The sequence below is a fragment of the Centruroides sculpturatus genome, unplaced genomic scaffold, assembly GCF_000671375.1.
Source record: "Centruroides sculpturatus isolate CEXI.00-Female unplaced genomic scaffold, Cexi_2.0 scaffold249, whole genome shotgun sequence".
NCBI classification, from domain to species: domain Eukaryota; kingdom Metazoa; phylum Arthropoda; class Arachnida; order Scorpiones; family Buthidae; genus Centruroides; species Centruroides sculpturatus.
The window spans coordinates 545571-567782 of NW_019384482.1; the positions used below are offsets into that span (position 1 = coordinate 545571).

General features: G+C 27.3%; 1 protein-coding gene across 2 annotated transcripts; it reads left to right on the forward strand.

The window, feature by feature from the left end:
• Positions 1-984: 984 nt before the first annotated feature.
• LOC111621483 lies at positions 985-5438 on the forward strand. Of its 2 annotated transcripts, XM_023363638.1 has the most exons (3): positions 985-1061; positions 1116-1211; positions 3832-5438. In XM_023363638.1, the coding sequence occupies exon 3, from the start codon at positions 3832-3834 to the stop codon at positions 5341-5343; it is 1512 nt and encodes a 503-aa protein (XP_023219406.1). In that variant the 5' UTR covers positions 985-1061; positions 1116-1211; the 3' UTR covers positions 5344-5438. The 2 variants fall into 2 exon arrangements, with proteins under 2 accessions (XP_023219406.1, XP_023219407.1); XM_023363639.1 differs by having other exon boundaries at positions 1052-1211.
• The last annotated feature ends 16774 nt before the right edge of the window (positions 5439-22212 follow it).

A 22212-nucleotide genomic window follows, 5' to 3' on the forward strand; every position in this document is an offset into this window, starting at 1 on the left:
GATAACTCCTAGACTTATAAGTCTACGTAGTAAAATTTATCTATTCTTCATACCCGTACTCCATTCAAAAAACATTGTTTTCCGCATTGAAAAGCTTTAGAACTGTCGTTCAAGAGATCAAGATACTTATTAATTAATTACAGTATTAAAAAAAAGTGGAATAAAATTTAAAATTTACCCTTTTTTTTTTTTCTTAAAAGTAGTGGCAATACTACAAGTTCATCTATCATTTATTTGTCAAGCAGTTTATCATAACGAAAAAACTTCCCACGAAAGGTTATTGTCTCACGTATTCGCGTGTCTTATATGGATATATTACTGTATTTACTAAGACGTGGGTCATCTATTTTCTATAGGAGCCTACTCAAAAATAGAAAACTCTATTATAACAATAAAGAAAAAAAAATTGCAAAAAAAAAGACTTTCTAAAAGCGATTTATGAATAGAGAAAAATGCTGTAGATTAGAACAAAATATCTTCCATTCAAATTTGTATTGTTTTATAATGGTAAAATATTAAACTTTCCGGATTTAAAATTGTTGAAAGAAATGTTTATTACATTAGTACGTCGAACCTATGCTCTTGGCAATATCCGCATGCATCAAACAATACTAGGAAATATATATTAAAAAAAAAGAAGTCGTACAAAAACCTGGTGTTGTTTTCGCCTTCCTAGAAGCATTACCTTTCAGATAACTACATCTTAAAAGTTATATTTAATATTATTTATTTGACAATTTATAATATCGTATAATTATAGAAAGCGGGGAATAAATATGTGATACAGATTAATACAATCGAACTGGTGTTCTAGTTACAAATGAAAATTCAATATATTCATTGTCTTACTAAACCTATTTAAATTTTTAATTGAAAAAAAAAAAAACTTTACAGGAAAAATAAATAGAGATATATATCTGTTTTCCCCTCTTACAGGTGAATAGCGAAACTATCTTTTATTTCAACATAGTTGTGGTTGCCTCAATGTCAAGGTCACACGTCTCTCGAGGACCAATAGAGTAGAACTGGGACAGAAGAGACCCACCCCGCTACCAGGTTATGTGCTTCTTCTTCTTTTTATTTATTTATTTATTTTTTTTAATGTACATCTCTAGTAGGTCGGTATATAAGGCAAAACTGTGCTTCATTTTGTTTGGTCAGCATCCTCTTACTGGATATATCTGGAAGTTATACTAAGCTTCGTGGAAAAGGTACATACATCTTATAAAATTTATATTATTGAATTTGCTTGCAAGTTAAAATAGCTATTAAAATTTTAATAATGTATATAAGTAACTGTTTACAAATGATTTTTTTTCCTCAATGTTTCTCAAAAGAGAAGAAAGATGATGATATTAACATCATCTTTCTTCTCTTTTGAGAATTTCTGCATTAAATATATTAAGAATACGTTTAAATATATTCTTACATTTAAATTAGAATAATGCAAATCTAAGGGGAAAAAAATATCTATATAATATTATAGTTTCAACTATAGATAATTGTATATTTAGAAAAATTTAATATTGTCTAATATCAGATATATAGAATTCAATTTTATTATTCAATTCCAGCATAGTTACAGAAGAGAACATTTTTTTTTTTTTTTTTTATATATGTTAAAATCGAATATTGTAAAGTGATTTTCGAGAATTTAAATTACATTAGATTCTAATATTGAATATTGTAATTCACTTCTTAAAATATATAAGAAACCCGAAGCCGAATATCATTGAAGTGTTGAATAAACGAATTTTATTTGGAGCTAGTTTTTTTACGGTCCAAAATTATTATTATTATATGAAAAGAAATTCCTTCTAGTTTTTTCTCAGTAAAGGAACACATTTTCTGTTATTGTATTAAGTTGTCTTCAAAGAAATCTCACAATTTCGATCGATAGATCGTCACACACTATTAACCAACCATTGAAAACACGTTTGGATTGATTGCATATTACTGTTAACATACATCGATTCAATTATAATTGGATAATAAATATAATCGGTTATGTGTGGTTTATGTATTTACTTTCGTAAATTAAATAATTCTTATTTAATTATAACGTTTAAAGTTGTTTTCAATTTTTAAAAAATATAGTTTCTGACGGATAAGAACTCACGTTATGCGACCTTTTTAAGAATGTAACTTATAGCTTTCTTGCTCGATATTTTTAGACATTAGTGATATAAGTCACGTTTCGAAGCTAGTTTGACCTGTTTCAATATCGGTAATCGGGTATTTGTATGCGAGTATCATACAGAATGTTTCTTTTACATCAATAAATAATCAATAGTGATACTAGATGAGTTACGAATAGATTACTCTGCAGTTGTTTGTCACAAACAATTTTTTATGTAGTATAATGTTTGTTATTGAATATAGCGTACAGTACATTTAGGTCTACATATCTATAATATAATTTCTTTTATGAATAGAAGAAAATCATGTAGAAAATATAATTAAATTGATTATTTTGTAGGATATAAATATATAAGATGTACGATATATGTAATGTATTTGTTTAAATTATTATGATATAACACTGCACGAATAAATAAAATTATATTTTACTATTTATTTATTTATTCTTAAATATTCACTATCTACTTAGTAACTAATTAGAAAATCAAGATACAGTAGACCTCCCTATAACACTGTAGATAATTCCGTGTTATATGAATTCCATGTTGTACGAGTCACTTAGATTTTACAAATACTTGAGCCCTTCACAGCCAGGCACACGTATTTGTAAAATCTAAGTGACTCGTACAACATGGAATTCATATAAAACGAAATTATCTAAAGTGTTATAGGGTGGTCTATTGTATTATAGATAAATTCTTACTAAATCTTTTTTTTTAATTAAAAAAAAAGGACTTTCCTTAAATATTTTCAGTTTACTTTTAAACAGGTAATTTATAATTGAAAGTAAAATTATAAGTGTTAATTTGATTAAGTATTTAGTTATAGAATTGTATATATAATGTAATAATAAATTTATTATACGATATTTTAAAGAGAATTTTTCTTATTCCAGTTAGTGAATCAATCTTGTCCCATTTACATAAGTAGGAATGTCACCAGTTATTTAATTTCAGTAGTAATCTAGTTTCCTGAAAACTTATATCTCTAAGTTTACGTAACGATTAACTTGACCTTAGACAAAGATGACCTCGTTAGTAAACTTGAGTTCAATTTGACTCATCTAACTTGACCTCAGCAGTACATTCGCTATTTTATGTGCTTTATTTTGAGAAATTCGTTTTACATTCTAAGTAAATATGTCTTATTTCCATTGTTCTGAAATCATACTAAAAACTTATTGTATTGCATTACATTGTAAAAACTACAATAAACTGATATTCAGGATAATTTTCAAGTATAAATTCAAATTATATTATGTAATTTTCTACAATAAGGGCGTCAGAAAACCTCTCTGAGGGACCCAGGACAGGTTTTTTTATTGCTTACAAAGTAGAAAGAGCCAAAAAATAAAAACAAAAATTTGACTATAAATTAGAATTTATAGAAAATTGAATCAAAATAATAGCATAAAATTGCAAATTTTAAATTCTTTCCCCCCCTTTTTTTTGTAGAAAATAACTCAAATTTTATACAGAATTTTCAAATATTTTATAAAAGATTAGAGAGAAAAAATACATTTACAGTATGATAATATCGTTATTTAAACGTGATAGAAACAATTTTTGAAAGAAAAACTAGATAATGATAAATAAATTGTTTTTATTAGGTTTATTTCATCTTATAAAAATATATATATATATCAAAAATTGGTGATTGTATCATAAATTTTTATTCTATTTTATCTAGATGCTGTATTTAATTCTACTGTTACATGTACTATTGGCAGCTGAAGCAAGTCTAAATAATAATAATACTCCGATTAAAGGAAAAAAGTCAATTAAATATATAGGACCCGTTGTCTATAGCAATCTTCCTCCTCCGGTTGTATATTTTCCGCCGGTTCCAGAAGTTCCAAAAGGTCCTTACACTGCATCTCCTCATCCTGTTCAGTTTGTGCCATTTCCATATAACGAATTACCAGTTTTAATTTATAGATCTAAACACAATCCTCCCATTCACGTTGTAAATCAAAACAAATTAGTTTCTCAGAATGTTGTAGGCGAAAGTAATCCTCACTATAAAGATTATAGTCAAGACAGTAAAGATGATCTTATCGCTGAAGGATCAGAAACAGTCAAAACTAAAATAGCCACTAAATCACCCTTTCGATCGTTATTTGAACAGAAGCCTATATATATCGAATCTCCACCTCCACCAAAGCCAATTTATGTCTCACCATCTCGAAATATTGTACGTAGACAGAAAGGTGTATATTCTGCAGGTGCAATGCATAATCGACTTAAAATGCAAAATGGTGATCTAGATACTAGTGACTCTAGAATCAAGTTTAAAACTTTATCAGGTCCAAAATTCACTATAACTAAAGCTTATGTATCACAAAAAAGGCCACTTTTCGATTTTATACCTAGACCAATATCTGCTATATCTATCAAGAAGGATTATTTAAGTGAAATTCTTTCGTCCATATTAGGAGGGATTACTTCAACTACCCATAATATCAATAGATTTTTTGGTATAAGAAGACCTAGCTCAAAGACTATTCCCAGCCTTCGTGAGAAAGTAAAAGAATATAGACTGAGGAAGATGTTAGGATTAAAATCATCAAGATTTCCATATCTTTCTGGTTATGGTAATCAAGCAGTTGATCCAGAATTTGCATCGCACCTATCAGAACAGATTACTCAAACTTTTATCGACGAATTAAGAAATCATGCTAGCCATGGAAAAGTTAAATATACTACTAAACCTCCTAAATATACAGAAGGAAAACCATTATTACCATCGGAGAGTCATATGGAATATCCTAAATACACTCACAAAGTTTCTACTCCTACTAGTAAAACAACAATAGCAACAACAACAACAACCACAGCACCCATTCATAAAAAACCACCGATTATAATATTTCAAGGTATAAGACCGCCTATTTACGTATACAGGAAACCTGTTTCTCAAATTTATGATGATACAGAAGTCATTAAACCTCCATTGCCTCAATACAAGCCTCCTCAAGCCTTGCACGAACAGCCACCACCTATATATAAAACTCTACCTTTCTCACCATTAGACATTGCTAAAGCTAACGAAGACGATAATAATAAAAGTTCTTTAATCATATCAAGTAACAAAGATAAAGTTTGGCAACCTGTTTTACATGGATCAGAAGAATCTAAAGATGATAGCATAATTGACATAAGTAATCATAAAATGGATTCCTCTGAACATTATAAAGATTAATTTTCCAGTTTCATTATGGTCAACAAATGTTTTCATTTAAATCTAGGATATTTGAGTAAATGTTCTTGAATAAATTAAAGATGTAAGGGCATCCTAAAGGTATTAAGGTACAATTATGAAAAAATTTCAATATTACTTTATTACTTTATCATTTTTTCATGGGTAAAAATGATAAAGTATAAAGTAGATCAGAATATATTTATTAATTTATTGTGCAATAAATAGATATTGTTTTCACATAAATTTGTTCAAATAAATTCCTTTTTTTTTAGTTTTTACTTTTATTAATATTAATTTAATATATAAATTTTGTATGANCTAATTAATTAGGCAGGATCAGTAAGTAATTGAGGATATTATGCCTAAAATTATATCAGAGAGAGAGCCTATATTATTTAACTGATGTTTATATAAAGATTTAAGTGTACACAAGCTATTATTTTCATTTATATATTTTAATCTGTACAAAATTTTAAGCTCTGTTTTGTAAACTTCATCTACAAATTTGATAAATAACTTAGTAACAACTTTGATTTAATAAAAAATACTTTTTGAATTTTTAAAATATATATATATATATAAACAGTTTATTGTTAATTTATCTTTTGATTTAATCTTTACTGGATGAGATCAATAAAACAGTAAAATAAAATGGGTTATTTGGGATCCTATCGTCTTATACACTTATTGATGTTCACAGATTACTATCATCTGAAGTACAACATAATGTTGATTGTATACTGTTTGTATGTCGTTTAAAAAATCAAAAGACACGAAAAAAGTTTTGAACAAATATAATAAAACATCTCTATATGTGCATTTGCCTGTTTATTGTGTTACGTTATTTCTGTTTAATCTGCAACATTATTTTCCTTTTAATGATCTACTATAATGTAATACTGTAATGGTCTTAATAATACCATTAGTGCTTCTTTTTATCACAAGATACAAGGTACAGTACAGTACAATAAAACCATGAAAAAGAACTTTTTGTCAACTACACTAAACGTTAAATACAGAGCCATTAAGTATATTATTATTATTATTATAATTATTCAACTTTCTGCATTCATAAACTAATTTTTTGCTTTGTTATTTTATTATTATTATTATTATTATTATTTTAACACGAACTATATAGGACACTACTCCGGTTAGAGGCCTATTAACAGAATAACGATATATTATTTTCGGGTAAATGGAGCCTTTAATAAAACTAAGTAAGATATAGGACTGGATCGATTATCTTAAAAAATTCATGCATAAGTATTTATCATAAATAAAACATTTCCAAGTTTTTTCAAAGATATTTTCAGTCGTACAAACTATAATTAAGACATTAACTATGAATTTTCTATAATTAGATAATGTTATTATAATTCTAATGTTAATGAACCAATAGGTAAAAACTTTTTATTACTTCATAAATAGACTATATATTTAACCTTATAAGTTACAATCATTCTGTACAAAGATAAGATCATATAATTGACAATTTGTTCCGTAATGCAAATTAGATTATATTTGATGAAGGCCATACTGAAATTTTTTACTTTATTTCTAAACAATATTTCTTTTTATTGTGAATCATTGTTACACCGTATTTATTACATATAGGCTAATAATAAACTCGAGTTATATTCGCAATGAGAATTTTAATCAGTCACGAAAATTAAGTGTTTTATAATTCGGAAGTATATACCAGTCGACCCCCCCTATAACACTGTTGATTATTCCGTTTTATATGAATTCCATGTTGTACGAGTCACTTAGATGTTACTAATACGTGAGCCGTTCACATATATTTGTAAAATCTAAGTGACTCGTACAACATGGAATTCATATAAAACGGAATAATCAACAGTGTTATAGGGGGGTCGACTGTAATCTTAATAATGGTGTAAATTACAGAGAAAATTTTAATGATCATTTAAATAACTAAATGAGAGAATAAATCAGCAAATTATAAATAGAATTTTAAAAAATATATTAAAGAAGAAAAAGTTATTTAAAATAACAATATGGGAGTGAAAGAAATGACGAGATTTTTAAGTGCTAATTCCGTTGAATGTTTTGCTTGACTGAGAACCATTTACCGAAATAGGATAATGCTTCTATTTCGTAGATGTAATGTAGCTCAACAAGATATCATCAATATCAGTTGGGTGTGAGAAAACACCACGCTCTAGTGCCATTAGTGATAGAAGTTTGCAATCTCACGATTCGCCTGTTATTGTATTCAGTTCGCATTTTAAATAGGTTTATTTAAAATTTTATGTTGTCTTGATTTAAAATAAATATATATTTCTCGTATTACGTTTTTACTTGATTAAAAGTAGACATTTATCTATAATGTGAAGAACATAGTCTTTGTAATCTTTCTCTTGGGTTTAAGGATAACTAATACATAAGAAAAGCATATTTAAATTTATGCAGAATGTCCACTAGGACAAATTTATATACTGTAGATTAATAAGCAATAGTTAATAAATAATTCAAACACAGGGAATAATTCCCACGTAATATATTTTCTTCTTGCATTTTTATAGTTTTTATTTTTATAACATAAAATTACGAATAATTACATATTTTATATTAATATTTAATTTTAAATCAATGTAAAATTTAACTAAATACTTCATCATAAGAACATTTCATCTTAGTTTAACAATAAATTTAAATATTATAACACTTATAAATTCGTTTAAATATTGTTTCTGTTTTATTTATTTTTTGCTCTTTCCGTCATGCGGGTACTAGGAGGCCTTTTTTCGGGCCTATTGTGGATTCGATCAGCTCATAATGAGAATGGTCGAATGAGGGACGAGGCCCGACGTATCCGGAACAGACCACACCAAAAATTCCTGGGATTGCTCACTCGGATTCGATCCCGGGTACCCCAAAGCACTAGGCTGACGCCTTAAAAATCTCGGTCATCTCGTCATCTGTTTCTTTAATTCTCTTAATAAAAGTCCACCTGTTGTAACCTTTTCATAAAAGAATATCAAAGAATATCTTATATAAATATATAAAAAATAATTCAAAAAGTTTCTATTTTTTATATGAAAATCTTAGCCTAAAAAATAATACATTTTTAAGCTAAGAAATTAGGACAAAAAATAGAAATATTGTTAGATTCGTCTAATATTTAGCAATACAGTAGACCCCTATAACGCAGGTTCCTATAACGTAGATTCCTACAACGCGAAATTCGTATAACGAGGAACGTATCTACGCGTTGTAGGGGGGTCTACTGTATTGAATTTGGGGCCCATGTATTGACTTCAAACATTTTTCTTCGGGAGAATTTTTTTGGGAAAATATTTTCTCATTAAAGATTGGTTCGGAGCCAATGCTAATGGTGGCCCAGGAAATTGCCCATTTTGCCTATAGGATAACGAGATTCTGGCGATCTGAACGCTGCAGACATTGCTATACTCTACATTTTCTACCAGCTCATGCTGCCGTATGCTTTTGATTTATTTACGCACGATATTTAATCAGTCTGAAAACGATACAGTTCATGGCTACAATGGCTGCTTTCAGCAGAATTAACAGTTGTAATTGAGCAAAGGTGTTTCAATCCGTAGCTGTTACGTAGTTACATCTGCTGATCGATGGGTGACATTTGCGTTGGAACAGGAGGCAGCCATAATCGGTCAATTGCAGCTAGAGATAGGTAACGTAAATGAAAGACGTTACCTATTGTGACGTCAAAACATTAAACATGTTCCGAAACAGCACTACAGCAGAAAAATACTCAACAGCTCCCCAACGTGTTTTTAGCCCGGAGTCTTCAGCGCACTACGTGTCCAAATAAGTTCCAATTCATGGAATATTACCATGCCAGACAGTGTTGCTAACAGCTAAAGTAGCTAAAGTGCTATAATAACATTAGAATAAAGTTTTACTGTAGATAGAGAAAATGGAAAAAATAACTAAATCCTTACCTTGATAACACAAAAAAATATAATTGTTTAGCTAAATGCAAAATCAGAATAGCTAAATCTAGCTAAAAATCAGCTAAATTGTTAACATAACGCCGGATTGTTATCAGACAATTCTGGATTATCAGAAGGTGCCTGCCTGATTATGAAATTTACTATAATCAGACAATGCTATTATAATTCTAATGTTAATGAACCAATAGGTAAAAACTTTTTATTACTTCATAAATAGACTATATATTTAACCTTATAAGTTACAATCATTCTGTACAAAGATAAGATCATATAATTGACAATTTGTAATGCAAATTAGACAGCATTTCATGAAGGTCATATTGAAATTTTTATTTTATTTCTAAATGAATACATAAGATTATAATATTTCTTTTTATTGTGGATCAATTTTGTTATACTGAACTTCTATTTTAATTAGAAATTATAAATTAATTTTATTTATATTAAATTAAATATTCTGTAAAATATATCATTTGCTTCAATTGAAAAAAAAAATAAGATTTTAAAGAATTTAAAAATCCTAAAAGAGAATTTTAAAAGTTTAAAGACTTTATTTTGTTAAGTATTTCAATAAAATAATAACAATATAAAATTTAAGATATAATTTTAAATTTTAATAATAAAATATACTGTACAGTGTTCTAAAATTGTAAGAATTATATAATTTTTAATTCATTTATAAAATCGTTGGATAATATAATACAATTAAATATATCAGAGATAAATTAATATTAAATCTAGATACAGAAAGTAATATTTTATCTATTGAAAGAAATAAAATAAGACAGGAAAAGTTTATTTAATTCAAGATAGTGCAGAACTTCTATTTATTTTTATATGATGATAATAGAGCTAATTAATTCATTCGTATCAATAAATCGAATGTAATTCTGTTTCCTTTGAAGATTAAAGTGCATTTCCTTGTAATTTTTTCCCCCTTTCTTCTAATTCTCTAAGATCATTCTTCTTTTCTTTCTCTTTATTTCTAATAAGTTAAATATAACACTACATTTAAGCATTATAATTTATGTAAAATTTTCATGTTCTTAATTCTATCATTATATTATTTACTTTTAATTTCTTTTTTATATGAGATTTTTTATAATAGAAACGAGATGAGAACGTAAAAAAAGTAATTTTCCCGTTTTCTCTTGATTTCCATCTGGAATTTCGGATTTAAATCCTTAGATCTCGATTTTTTTCAGGTATTTCCCTTAAGATTTTCTATCTAATTATTGTTAAATTTCAGCAGATTAACAATATATATATATATTCTTTAAATCTTACATTAAATAACTAATATTTAAATAATAAATATATGCATTTATAAAATATATCACATATTTATAAATACATAAATAATAATAACCAATAAGCAATTTAAAAAGTAAAATAAAGAATAAAAAAATTATAAAGAAATTTATAATGTATTTTGTATGAAATTTAATTTATTCTTTANTTATAAATTAAATTACTTTTTTTTTTAGTTTTAGATTTTACTTCCTTCCATTATTGTTAAAAGTTACAAAATTTATATTTCTCATTAATTATTTTGTAATAAAATTACACACCAATCTCATATGTTTTTTTTTTATTTTTATTTTCAGGATACATTAATATTATCTTAAATTTTAATTACAAATTTATTTTAAAGCTTTTCTCAAGTAATAAATCGATATTATTATGAATTTAATAATAAAAGCATTAGCAGTAAATTAATATTAATTTTAAAACATTGGATTTTAATTAGATTTGAAGTATCTGTCAACTCAGAATGGATCCTCATATTATCTAAATTAATTTATAACTTAAAACTTGGTAAAACATTTTCTGATATACACTTAATAATTTTTTAACTTCATTTCATACTAATTAAATTAAATTTATATTAATTAATAAAAGAAAATTGAAAAAAAAAGTTCTTTGTGTCAGAATGCATTTATCAAGATTGGATTTTCACTTGTTGTAACCTTAAAGCTGTATTATATAGACTTTTCTCTCCACTAAATAATAATAAATTTAAAAGTGTTAAGCCCTAAGTTGGAACCTAATATTGATAGTTTCCCCCCAAACTGTCGTCCGTCCGTCTGTCTGTCTATCCTTAATCTGGAGAACGGATTTAGATACATGAAATTCAAGAGAGATATGGAAAGATTAGGAGCAAGTGGTCCCAATTAACTATACACAAATTTCCAATGCAAACCAGAAGTCACGTTATTTTTAAACTTTTCCCCGAAAGCAATTAATAGATGACCGACACGACTCCATTTCTAACGGGAAAGTATGATATAGTGTACAGTATAAAGCAATATTTAAATTTGAGATTCTTGTTACGATACAGAAACTATTTTTGCTGCAATAAGCAGAGGAAGGAGTTAATAACTACTGTTAATAAAGAAAATATTAAAGGAATGCGAAATAATGTTTTAATGTTAATTTGCATCGTAAAAGATTTATTAATAGAACTCACTAAGATCATAAATAAATTTAATATGTAAAATAACTCAATAGATTCTGTTCATATTGACATTAAGTCTAGTACACAGTTTAATGATAAGTATCAATAAACCTGTTAAACTATGGTTTATCGATGTATATCATCGAATTAAGGCGTTTATAATAATAATAAAATAAAAAAATAGAATAATTCCTTATTTTACGTGAAAAGAATTATCAAAATAACTAAAAATATATATGATATATTGAATTAATTAATAATTGCATGCTATTTTTAGAGTTTTATGAAGGATGTTTTTAAATATTTTATAGATTAATTCAAAAATTATTCGTTGGATTTATTTCACGATATTTATCTCTCTTTTTTTTTAAAAAAATATAAAGTTTAGAGATAAGTGGTGCAAATATGATTGAAAATTAAATAAACTTAGTTCATAAACTCAATACTATAAACAAATTAAATAAGTCTACGTACCGTATGTAGTAGTTAATTAACTAAGTCAGTGAACCTAATCGGAATAAGATTATTGTTTTTTTTTAATTGTTTTATAATTTTAAAAGAGGAAGGAAATATACTTTTATACAGTGGCACGTTATCCTATGGGTAAAAAGGGCCTGGACTCTCAGCAAAAGGGGCTTTAGAACAATCTTTTATAAGAAAATATTTCCCCAAAAAACAATTCCTCCGAAGAAAAATGTCGAAAGTTAACACTGTACAGTACATGGGACCCCTAATTCGAATTCATTTGGACCCCATAAAGCTATAATGCGTTATTTAATTCAACAACTATTGAAAAATTACAATCATGTTTTATGCGATCGATTTGTATTTTCTGATTCGAAAATTATTATTATTTTATTACTGTTATTTCAAAACTGTGCATAATAACATGAAACATGCATAAATATCATATTATTATGATAATTTTATATATAAATATATGATTTTTTTAATAGTCTGAATTTTGTAATATTATTTTTAAAAAATCTTTTAAAATATTACAAAATTTATACTATTATATATAGAAGCAAAGATTTTCGGTATTAAATACAGTATATACAGTGTATATGTATACGTGTGTGTGTGTAGGTATGTGTGAGTGAAGTGTATTGATTTATATAGAAATCTTTTCTGAGAAAATTCAATAAACCTAAATACTGTAGGCCTATAGTCTATATTTGCGTGTTATATTTTATTGAAATAAAAAGAGTTTGTTGGTTTTAATCGATGTTTCACTATTCATAAAATTTCTATAATTTAATCTAAATTCGTGTATTTCTCCATTAATTTATTAATTTGTTGTTCTTTGTAGTGTTTGTCTAATTTGAGTAACTTGTTCACAATTAATATAATACAATACATATCATTTTAACATAATTTTTATATATTAATGTAGGCTATTTAAGAAAACGACTAAAAATGTCTGTTGAGTTTAACAAAAACTGTATTGAAATGAAGTAAAAACGAGTATAAACTAATCCTTGAAGACTTATTCCTATAAAAATTTTGGTATTCAACAGCAATGGGTGATTCACATGGCCCGTTTGATACCATGCAGTATGTAAACACATTAGATATGAGCTTACATGCTATATGATATTCAACGAGACACGAGTATTACATACAAATTAACTGATAATTTATATCGTATTTGATTTTTATTGTTATTTTTTTCAAAAAAAGGAGAACCGAAAATATAATCTTGTATAGAACACATGAAAAGCTACTTACGGCACTACTTGTCCAAAGCGATTCTACGGTATACAGGTAAACAGTATACCCGAACTAGTATATCTTGATTTTTTATATACTGTACTATAGATTTAGTTATGATTTTATTATCCTCTAATAGAGTGTCCATAATGTCCATTGTGTCCATAAATATTTTTATATTTAAAATTTTTCTTTAGTATTTACATAAAATGAAATTTTAAAAGGTTATTTTTAATTTTTTTTTTGCATGTTATATGCCGTAAAACAGAATTTATTCATCTTTGGATGTACAATTTATGATCGACACAAATTAATATTGATTGTGTGCTTAATGATAATGTTTTTGCGTCAATGATGATAAATCCCAGAAATTTTTCATCGGGTCCCTGTCTCTCACCACCCGGCCTTCCTCTATAAATCTAGTCGAATTCACAGTGAGAGTGATTAAAAAGACCCTCTTAGTTTGTTAAGTTATGGAAACGCAACACTTGGGCGATTTGCCTAGGGGATGTCTTCCGGGAGATCTTTTTAAGGGACCTTTCTTATTTAGGCATTACTGACGTGAAGAAAATACAGAAAACGCCACGTGGCCAGCCCGTCCGAGTGAGGCGCGAAACCAAGACCGAACTCCTAGTGTTCAAGGTACGAAGACAGCTTGGCCACTGGTGGGCTCTGGCCCTCTTAGCATCCACAGAGAGGAAAAAAAGGAAAAGAATCCTCTTAATGTCCGTAATCCGTTCTTGAAAATCAAACGTTCTAGAGAGAATTTATTTATTTCAAGTCTGAAATATTAAAGAATTTACTTCCGCTACTGTAAATTTTCCGAGTCACAATCTCCCACAGTTTTCAATAGGGTTAAGGTCCTGTGAGCTTGCTGTCCATTTCACAACAGTAATATTTTTATCTTTAAACCAGTTTTTCATAGACGAACTAACTGGAACGTTGCCCTGTTAAAATGCCAGTTAGGCCTTCTAGTTAACTCGGAATTAAACAACAGATAATTTCCTAAAATTGGCCGATAGTTTTCTAGATGTTATCGTTCATTTAAAATTAAAAACACAAAATTTTCCTTCCTATTAGATCCAAACTCTCTCCACGTTATTTTTGGTTTAAAAAACGTTTTCTTGTGACGATACCATAAATTAAAACAAATTGTACATTAAAAATGACCGATGGTAATTTACATATTCATTGAATATACAAACTATTCAATGAATAAGAAATGGTAAGACTCGGTTTAAGTGGTCCACAGACATAGCTCATTGTATATCAGGTATTGTATTTAATTACACTGAAATAAGGTAGGATTAACTAATTAATTAGGCAGGATCAGTAAGTAATTGAGGATATTATGCCTAAAATTATATCCTCAATTACTAATTCATATATTATCTTTGACATTATAATAAAGGCTTATTGCTGCATTCTTGTTTTACTTAAAGATTTGTTTGTGATATAAACTATTAATAAATCATTAATATATACAAGCAATTAAAGAGTCGGTGAAAAGGTAATTAAATTTATTGTCGTATTCATAGAGTTTAATGGCAAAAAATTTTAGATAGAAGTCAGGATTAATGTACTGATAATCTGGGATAAATGATTAAACAAAATATGTATATAAAAACGTTTGGATTGAATTAATAATTAGATTAAAAGATTGTTTTTAGACTATAAAGCTTTAGTAGACTCCGTCTTTTATGTAGGAAAAAGAGGATTTGACGCAACTAAGACAATTTATTCTAATTAGGGTCATTCAATTTTATCTTTTTCACTATTTATTCTCTTCCTGTGTTATTTGGTTACTAATTTTTAGACTTGATCTGCCACCCACTGATATTAAAATGAAGCATTTCTATAAAACAGATCTACAGTAAATTAATTTATGCATATATTCAGTCAAGGCAAAGCTAATTAAAAAAAACAGGCCAATAGAAAAAATAAAAATATGAAATTCATTGAGTAACGTACAGTACATCAGAAGAGTCTGATGACATTATACTAAGTAACTCCTAGACTAAAGTTAATATGTTATGTACCGATATACCTTTCAGCTGTATTTTTATCTGTATACTTTATCTGTAAAGTTAAATTGTTACCATTGTCCTTTATTATTAAAAGTTCTACTAGAGCGCTTCCAACGGAGTATAATACAGCCTTTCTACTAAAGTGCAACTATTTCAATAAGAAAGAACTTGTTGTGTGATCATTGATAAAAATTAGAAGTATTGACACGTCTCGAATACATCTAATACGTACAGTACAACCAGGTTTCCCGATATATAAAGTCAATTATATCCAAAGTGTCTACAAAATTTCTCCCACGTTATCGAAAAATTCTCCACAGTAATATAGAAATGTTTTTCAAAGAGTTATTTTCAAATAATTATTTGTTCTATTTCATAATTTGAAAATATGTAAGATATTTAATATTATATAAACTAGTTGGAAGAAGGAAAAATACACATAGAAAACTGTACTTTCAGTTTATATTATCTAATTTTAAATTCCTAATTCGACTGTCACAAACGCTATTTTCTTTCACTTCTCTAAATATAATAATAATAAACCAAATACTGTATTTATTTAGATGAGTTTGCACGCTTTAAATATACTGCAAGAAAATATAAATCTTAAATTTCATCTACTTTATTATATTTTCACAAAGACTTTGAGTTATAAATGTAGACACTTCCAATTATTTTTAGTTGATAAATAATATTATATTAAGAATTATATATTTATTTAATTATTATTGCTCAAAATTCTTATTATTATTTTTAAAAATTTGTCTGATGATAATTAGTATGTGTAATTAACAATGTAAAATTATCCTCAAAAATTTCTATGTACTGTACTTTACAGTACATGTCTTATACTTGTTCAAAGTATGATGTTTATTAGTGGTCTAATACCATAGAATGTCATAATTTTATTGGCTAGACACATAAGCCGCCCTATTTAAGATAAAAGACTGATTTTTTGGACAAAAAATAATCGTTGATCTTCTCATGGTCGAGAGAATAGTTTTTGGAATGTTTGGTTGTATTTACTTGTACCGTCTTTAAATACACGAATAGGAGAACAAACTTTCTTCTTTATATATTAGAAGATAACATATTGTTCGTGCAGTTTAAAATATTATTATTATTATCTTAATATTTTACAGGAATTACAATAATCATAAACCATATTAATATCTGTCACCGAGAGGAAATATTTTCTTCTAATTCCATAAATGGAATATATGAACATTTTTTTTTTGCCTTAAGCAAGTAACTAAGATTTTCATATGTATGAATTAAATGATTATCTATTAATTCGTAAGGTGGTGGAATGGATAAAACCATTGAACACGGTTGGTCGTGGGTGCACGTCTGATCTGGAGTTTTCCGGGTTTTCTTCGCGAGTCTAACAGCTAAATACAGACCAATTTTTCATAAAAGTCCTCCAGGGAGGCTTACCCTTTTGGCACATCGCCGTGTGTTGAGTTGCCTTATTCCATTAATCCAATACAATCATTCGTAGGAATTTATTAATATATTCAAAGGAATTTAATCCTAAAATAACTTATACATTTTCTATTGGCAATTCTCATAGGAATTTTTTCATTTTCCACTGAGATTTTTTGCCGTTTAATAAGTTTTCGTAACTTATTAATCACGAGCACTATATATTATTTTTATTTCATAACATAAATAACTTCAAAGTAACATTAAATTTTATACAACTTAATCTTGTACGGTAATATATTAATACAATACATTATAATAAAGGCTTATTGCTGCATTCTTGTTTTACTTAAAGATTTGTTTGTGATATAAACTATTAATAAATCATTAATATATACAAGCAATTAAAGAGTCGGTGAAAAGGTAATTAAATTTATTGTCGTATTCATAGAGTTTAATGGCAAAAAATTTTAGATAGAAGTCAGGATTAATGTACTGATAATCTGGGATAAATGATTAAACAAAATATGTATATAAAAACGTTTGGATTGAATTNGATCTACGAATAAATTTATACGTAGGACGTAGGTAGGAAGAAATTTTTATGTATAAATGAGAAAAAAATCTATAAAATATATTTCCGCATTCAGCACATTTAACTTAAAACGATTCGTTTTAAAAAAAAACGGTTTAAAAAATAATGAGATCACATCAAAAATATTCCAAATAGTTATTTTCTACTACTATTTTTTAATCCGTAAAACTGTAGTGATCGACTTATATTTATATTTAAAGTAAAAATGAAAAAAACGAATTCAACCAAGCGTAAGTCGTTTTAAATAAACGGATTAAGTACTGTACAGTTTAATAAATAATTGTAGGAATCCTCTTCTATTTTTAATGTCATTATAATAAGTTCTTATTGATATAAGGATTGCTATGAAATAAATAAACATAGCTAGATTTATTTACATTGGAGACTAATTAAAATTATTTAGGCATAAGACTGTAGAAAAAAAAAAACAGATATATCTAAAACAATGAGAAATTGTTTCCCGAAAACAAATGAAATGTAATTACCGTATATAAAACTATTATTTTATAATGCCCATTTGTTGATGGACAATTATTAAAATATTGGTTAAATATTATTTAGTAGTCTAGTTCGGTTTAAGATGTCGAATTATGAATAATAATCACTTCAAATTGACGATTGGATGGCCGAAGATCCGGATTTTTACCGATTGGATCCGGATTTTGACAATCAGGATTCGATCTCGGGATCGAATACTGGCAGTGAAAAACTCCAGAACTACTCATGATCGATCTGTTCCAATTATGTCGAGTCCACGTCTCTCTCCACCTTCTTGCCCAATTGCTGGTATGGTCGAACAAGCGAGGCCGAGTGGATAATACTGAACAGGAATAGTTTGGTCGTGTCAAACGGACTAGCCACGTGGAATTTTCCGGGATTCTCCGCGTGCCTAACATCTAAATAGGGATCAATTTCCCATAAAAGTCCTCCTGGAAAAGCATCACCCTTAGAAGATTGCCCACGAGTTGCGTTACCATATAGGCAACAATCAATCCAATCCAATCCGAACCAACGGTGGGTATGGAAAAATGCCCTCTCGATGTTCATAGGCGAAAAATAGTTTTAAAAAATGTATTTCAAATTATAATTTGTTTCAATTTTCAAGTATTGTTTTATATCCATCTATGTTTAGTATGGATTCATTTATACAAGAATCCATAATATCTATGTTATTTTAAGTAATGACTCAATACAGAATCTAAAATAGCCTTTACGTAAAATTACATTATTCAAAACAATTACAGGATGTTCTAATATCATTTTAGTATTTGATATAATGTTTTTGTTTTAAGTAAAAGTCTTTTATACTTTGATCTCATAGTTGTTAGGGAGTATGACATCCTGGAATTTAAATGTTGACAAAAAATAAGATTATTTAGAAATTCTTTGTAAATAACGTCACAGTAGATCCTGCTGAAACATTAAAATCAAATTGATAATACCGATTCTGTTATAAAACAATGTGATATCGCGATATTCTCCAATAGTTTTAAATGATATATTTTTAAATATAAAATTTTAATATTAGTATTCAATGCATGGCCTACTTAGATAACATAAATGGATTTTATGACTTTGTATATTGCATGCTAAATATATATATACTGTATTTCTTTATTGTAATATATCAGTAGGATTTATAAACTATGAGTAACAAAAATATCTTCCAATTGGAAAAAAATACGTAGACCTAAATACGTAAAGAATAATTAAAAAGTGGATACCATTAAAAAAAATTCATAAATATATTTGTCAGTGCAGATAACATTTTATTTTCGTCAACCAGGATTTAGATGACAATTTCAGTTTTACTATTAATTTCATTAAAGACTTTAATGGTTCTTCGCACGCACAAAACACAATAACATCTGTCTATATTTTTCATTGCTTATTTTTATACATTTACTAACTAAATGTTACTTATATTCAATGATAATACATATCGTGAACAGTTACGATTTAGGTGGACGATGCGAATTAAGCAATTCTCTCCCTAATCGTTATCTGTTTTATCTATATGTTATTGATATTAAATAGTAATATAAAGAATTAAAGGTATACATTTTTATTTTTTCTCAAAAAGTTCTAATATACCTCGATATTAAACATAAATTTTTGTTTTACCAATTATCGTTAAATGCAACCGATTTCAATGGGTACATTCAATGAATAGATAAATTCTGCATCTATCTAATCTCATTTTATTTAACTTTTAAATTATTCTAAACGTAATTGTTCTAATAATTACTGTTTCATGTCATTTATTACTTTGATCTCGTTTGTTTCCGATGATGTCAAACGAACAGAAGTGTAAGTGTATCTTGGAAAGAGAAAGAGATTCTTAGAAAAGATAAAGAAAATAAAAATTGCTTTCGAATTAATGTGTGTGATCGTAACTCCTAATTATTTCTCTTTTTTATTATTTTCAAAATTTTAATCACTATTTAATATAACATTCGGTAGCCATACTACATGTACTGTACAGTAACTTCATTACTTTAGATGTCAATACAGTAGACTCCCTATAACACGGTAGATAATTCCGTGTTGTATGAGTCACATATTTTACAAATACGTGAGCCGTTCATAGCCCGGCACACGTATTTGTAAAATCTAAGTGACTCGTACAACACGGAATTCATATAACACGAAATTATCTACCGTGTTATAGGGGAGTCTACTGTAATACGTAATTGTTATCTTATTAGGACACGTTCTATTCAATATTTAAAATAAAAATAAATTAAATCCGTCGTTTTTTTTTTAAATCCAGTACCAAATTTAATTATCTTTCGATTGTTTAATTTTATTATTCTATTTTTGTTTCTGTTAAGCTAATATTAGTATAGAATATGTTGCCTATTTATAATATGTTAATTGATGTTGTCTAAGCTAAATATATCCCTTTAATTAATTTATTAGATACATTTATTAATACAAAAATATAGTATAAATTTGAAAAAATATATATAGCCTATATATTTATGAATGTGATATAATTCAAAAGAAAGAAGAATTTAAAAAATTAATATCTAAGTATACAGTCATTGACGGAAACATAAAAAATGGCTGTTGTTCGGAAGTGGCATTTATTGGAGATTTGACTGTCTTTTTTACTTTATAACATTAGAAAGTAGTGAATCAAATTCGATTTTCGATGTGGTTAAAGTTTTAGGATTATATTTTCTGACTTTTTACGTTAATTTTATATACAAAGAAATATAATTTGCTAGTAACTTTCAATCTTTTATATCAACTACATAACCATGAATGTTAATATGACAAATCGATTATAAAATTAAAATATGAAATCAATTTAAAATTTTAAATATGAAAAAAATGTGTGTTGCATTTCATACGATTTTTTTTTTAGGATTTTTTCCGTACAAATATTCCATAACAGATGTACAGTACGAATAATATCAATATATTTCTGCTTACAGTTAATTCAGTTTTACTAAAAATACATTTCAAAATAATATAAGTTCTTCTCTTATTTATTATTCATTAAATATTGTACTTAATATTCGAATTTATCGAGACAAAAGTGCTTAAAACACGTAAAATATATTTTACGTATTGGTCAGTACACTAGACTATTGATTAATACGGCGTTTGATAATCCGGCCTCCCAATTATCCGTCACATTCCATTATTCATGTTTATTATTTTTTTAAATATACAGTAACTTTAATAAAGAATTAAACTTAGAATTACTGTATCCGTCCAAAAAAAAATAATAATTGTCGCTCATTTTCTTTATTCCTACTCAGTAATCCGGCATTCCTGTATACAAGAAGTTGTCGGATTAGCGAGAGTCTACTGTATTAAAATTATCTTAACCGATCTGATAAACTTTCTTTACGTAGAATTTTTTTGTGTGTCAACTTATTCTATTTCTATTTATTTATACATATTGAAGTATAATGAAAAAGTTACTTATATCAACATCTAATAGAATTTATTACAAAAATCACTTAAAGTATCTAACTACTTCCCAAAAATACTTATTATTTGTGTATACATTTCTTCTTGTAACTGATATAATCAGTCGGGCGGATGGCCGAATTAATTCGCCAGACTAATGTCTAGAGATCTGATACGGGAGAACAACCCCAGGAATTTTTCAAGGGGGATCTGTCCCGGATATGTCGGGTCCCGTTCTTCCCTACTATCTATGATGGACGTGATTAAAAGGCCCTGTTAGTATCTACAAAACGGTAATATTAAAAAAAAAAGGAAGGAAATTGATTTTATCAGGAATAATTCAAACAAAAATTATTCATAACGGAACTGCAGTGCAAATGTTTATAACTTTGACTTTATCTGTTGTATAATAGAGAAAAATTCTTTATCATCATAAAGAATCTGAACTATTTCATTTATTTCTATAACCTGACATTATTAGCGAGGTTGCGGCCGAAGTTTTTATATCTCAAACGTAAACGTCGAACGTCGAGCGCTGCTATCTTTTAAGCGGCGCTCGATGTTCGACGTTCACGTTTCAATGTAATCAATCATATGGCCGAAAGTTAAGCCCTTCGAAACCTGGCTGGGACTTAGATTATAAAAATATTGTTATATTGAAGGCTAAGTACTACACTGACCACTTTAAACTCTGACTTCATCTTCTTTAGCTAATTTTTGGTTTTATTTAATTATTATAAATTCGAAATTAAACAATTCCGA

Bases quoted from the DNA above. Each gene is read 5' to 3' on its own strand.
- LOC111621483 (XM_023363638.1), top strand. From the start codon at position 3,832: ATGCTGTATTTAATTCTACTGTTACATGTACTATTGGCAGCTGAAGCA.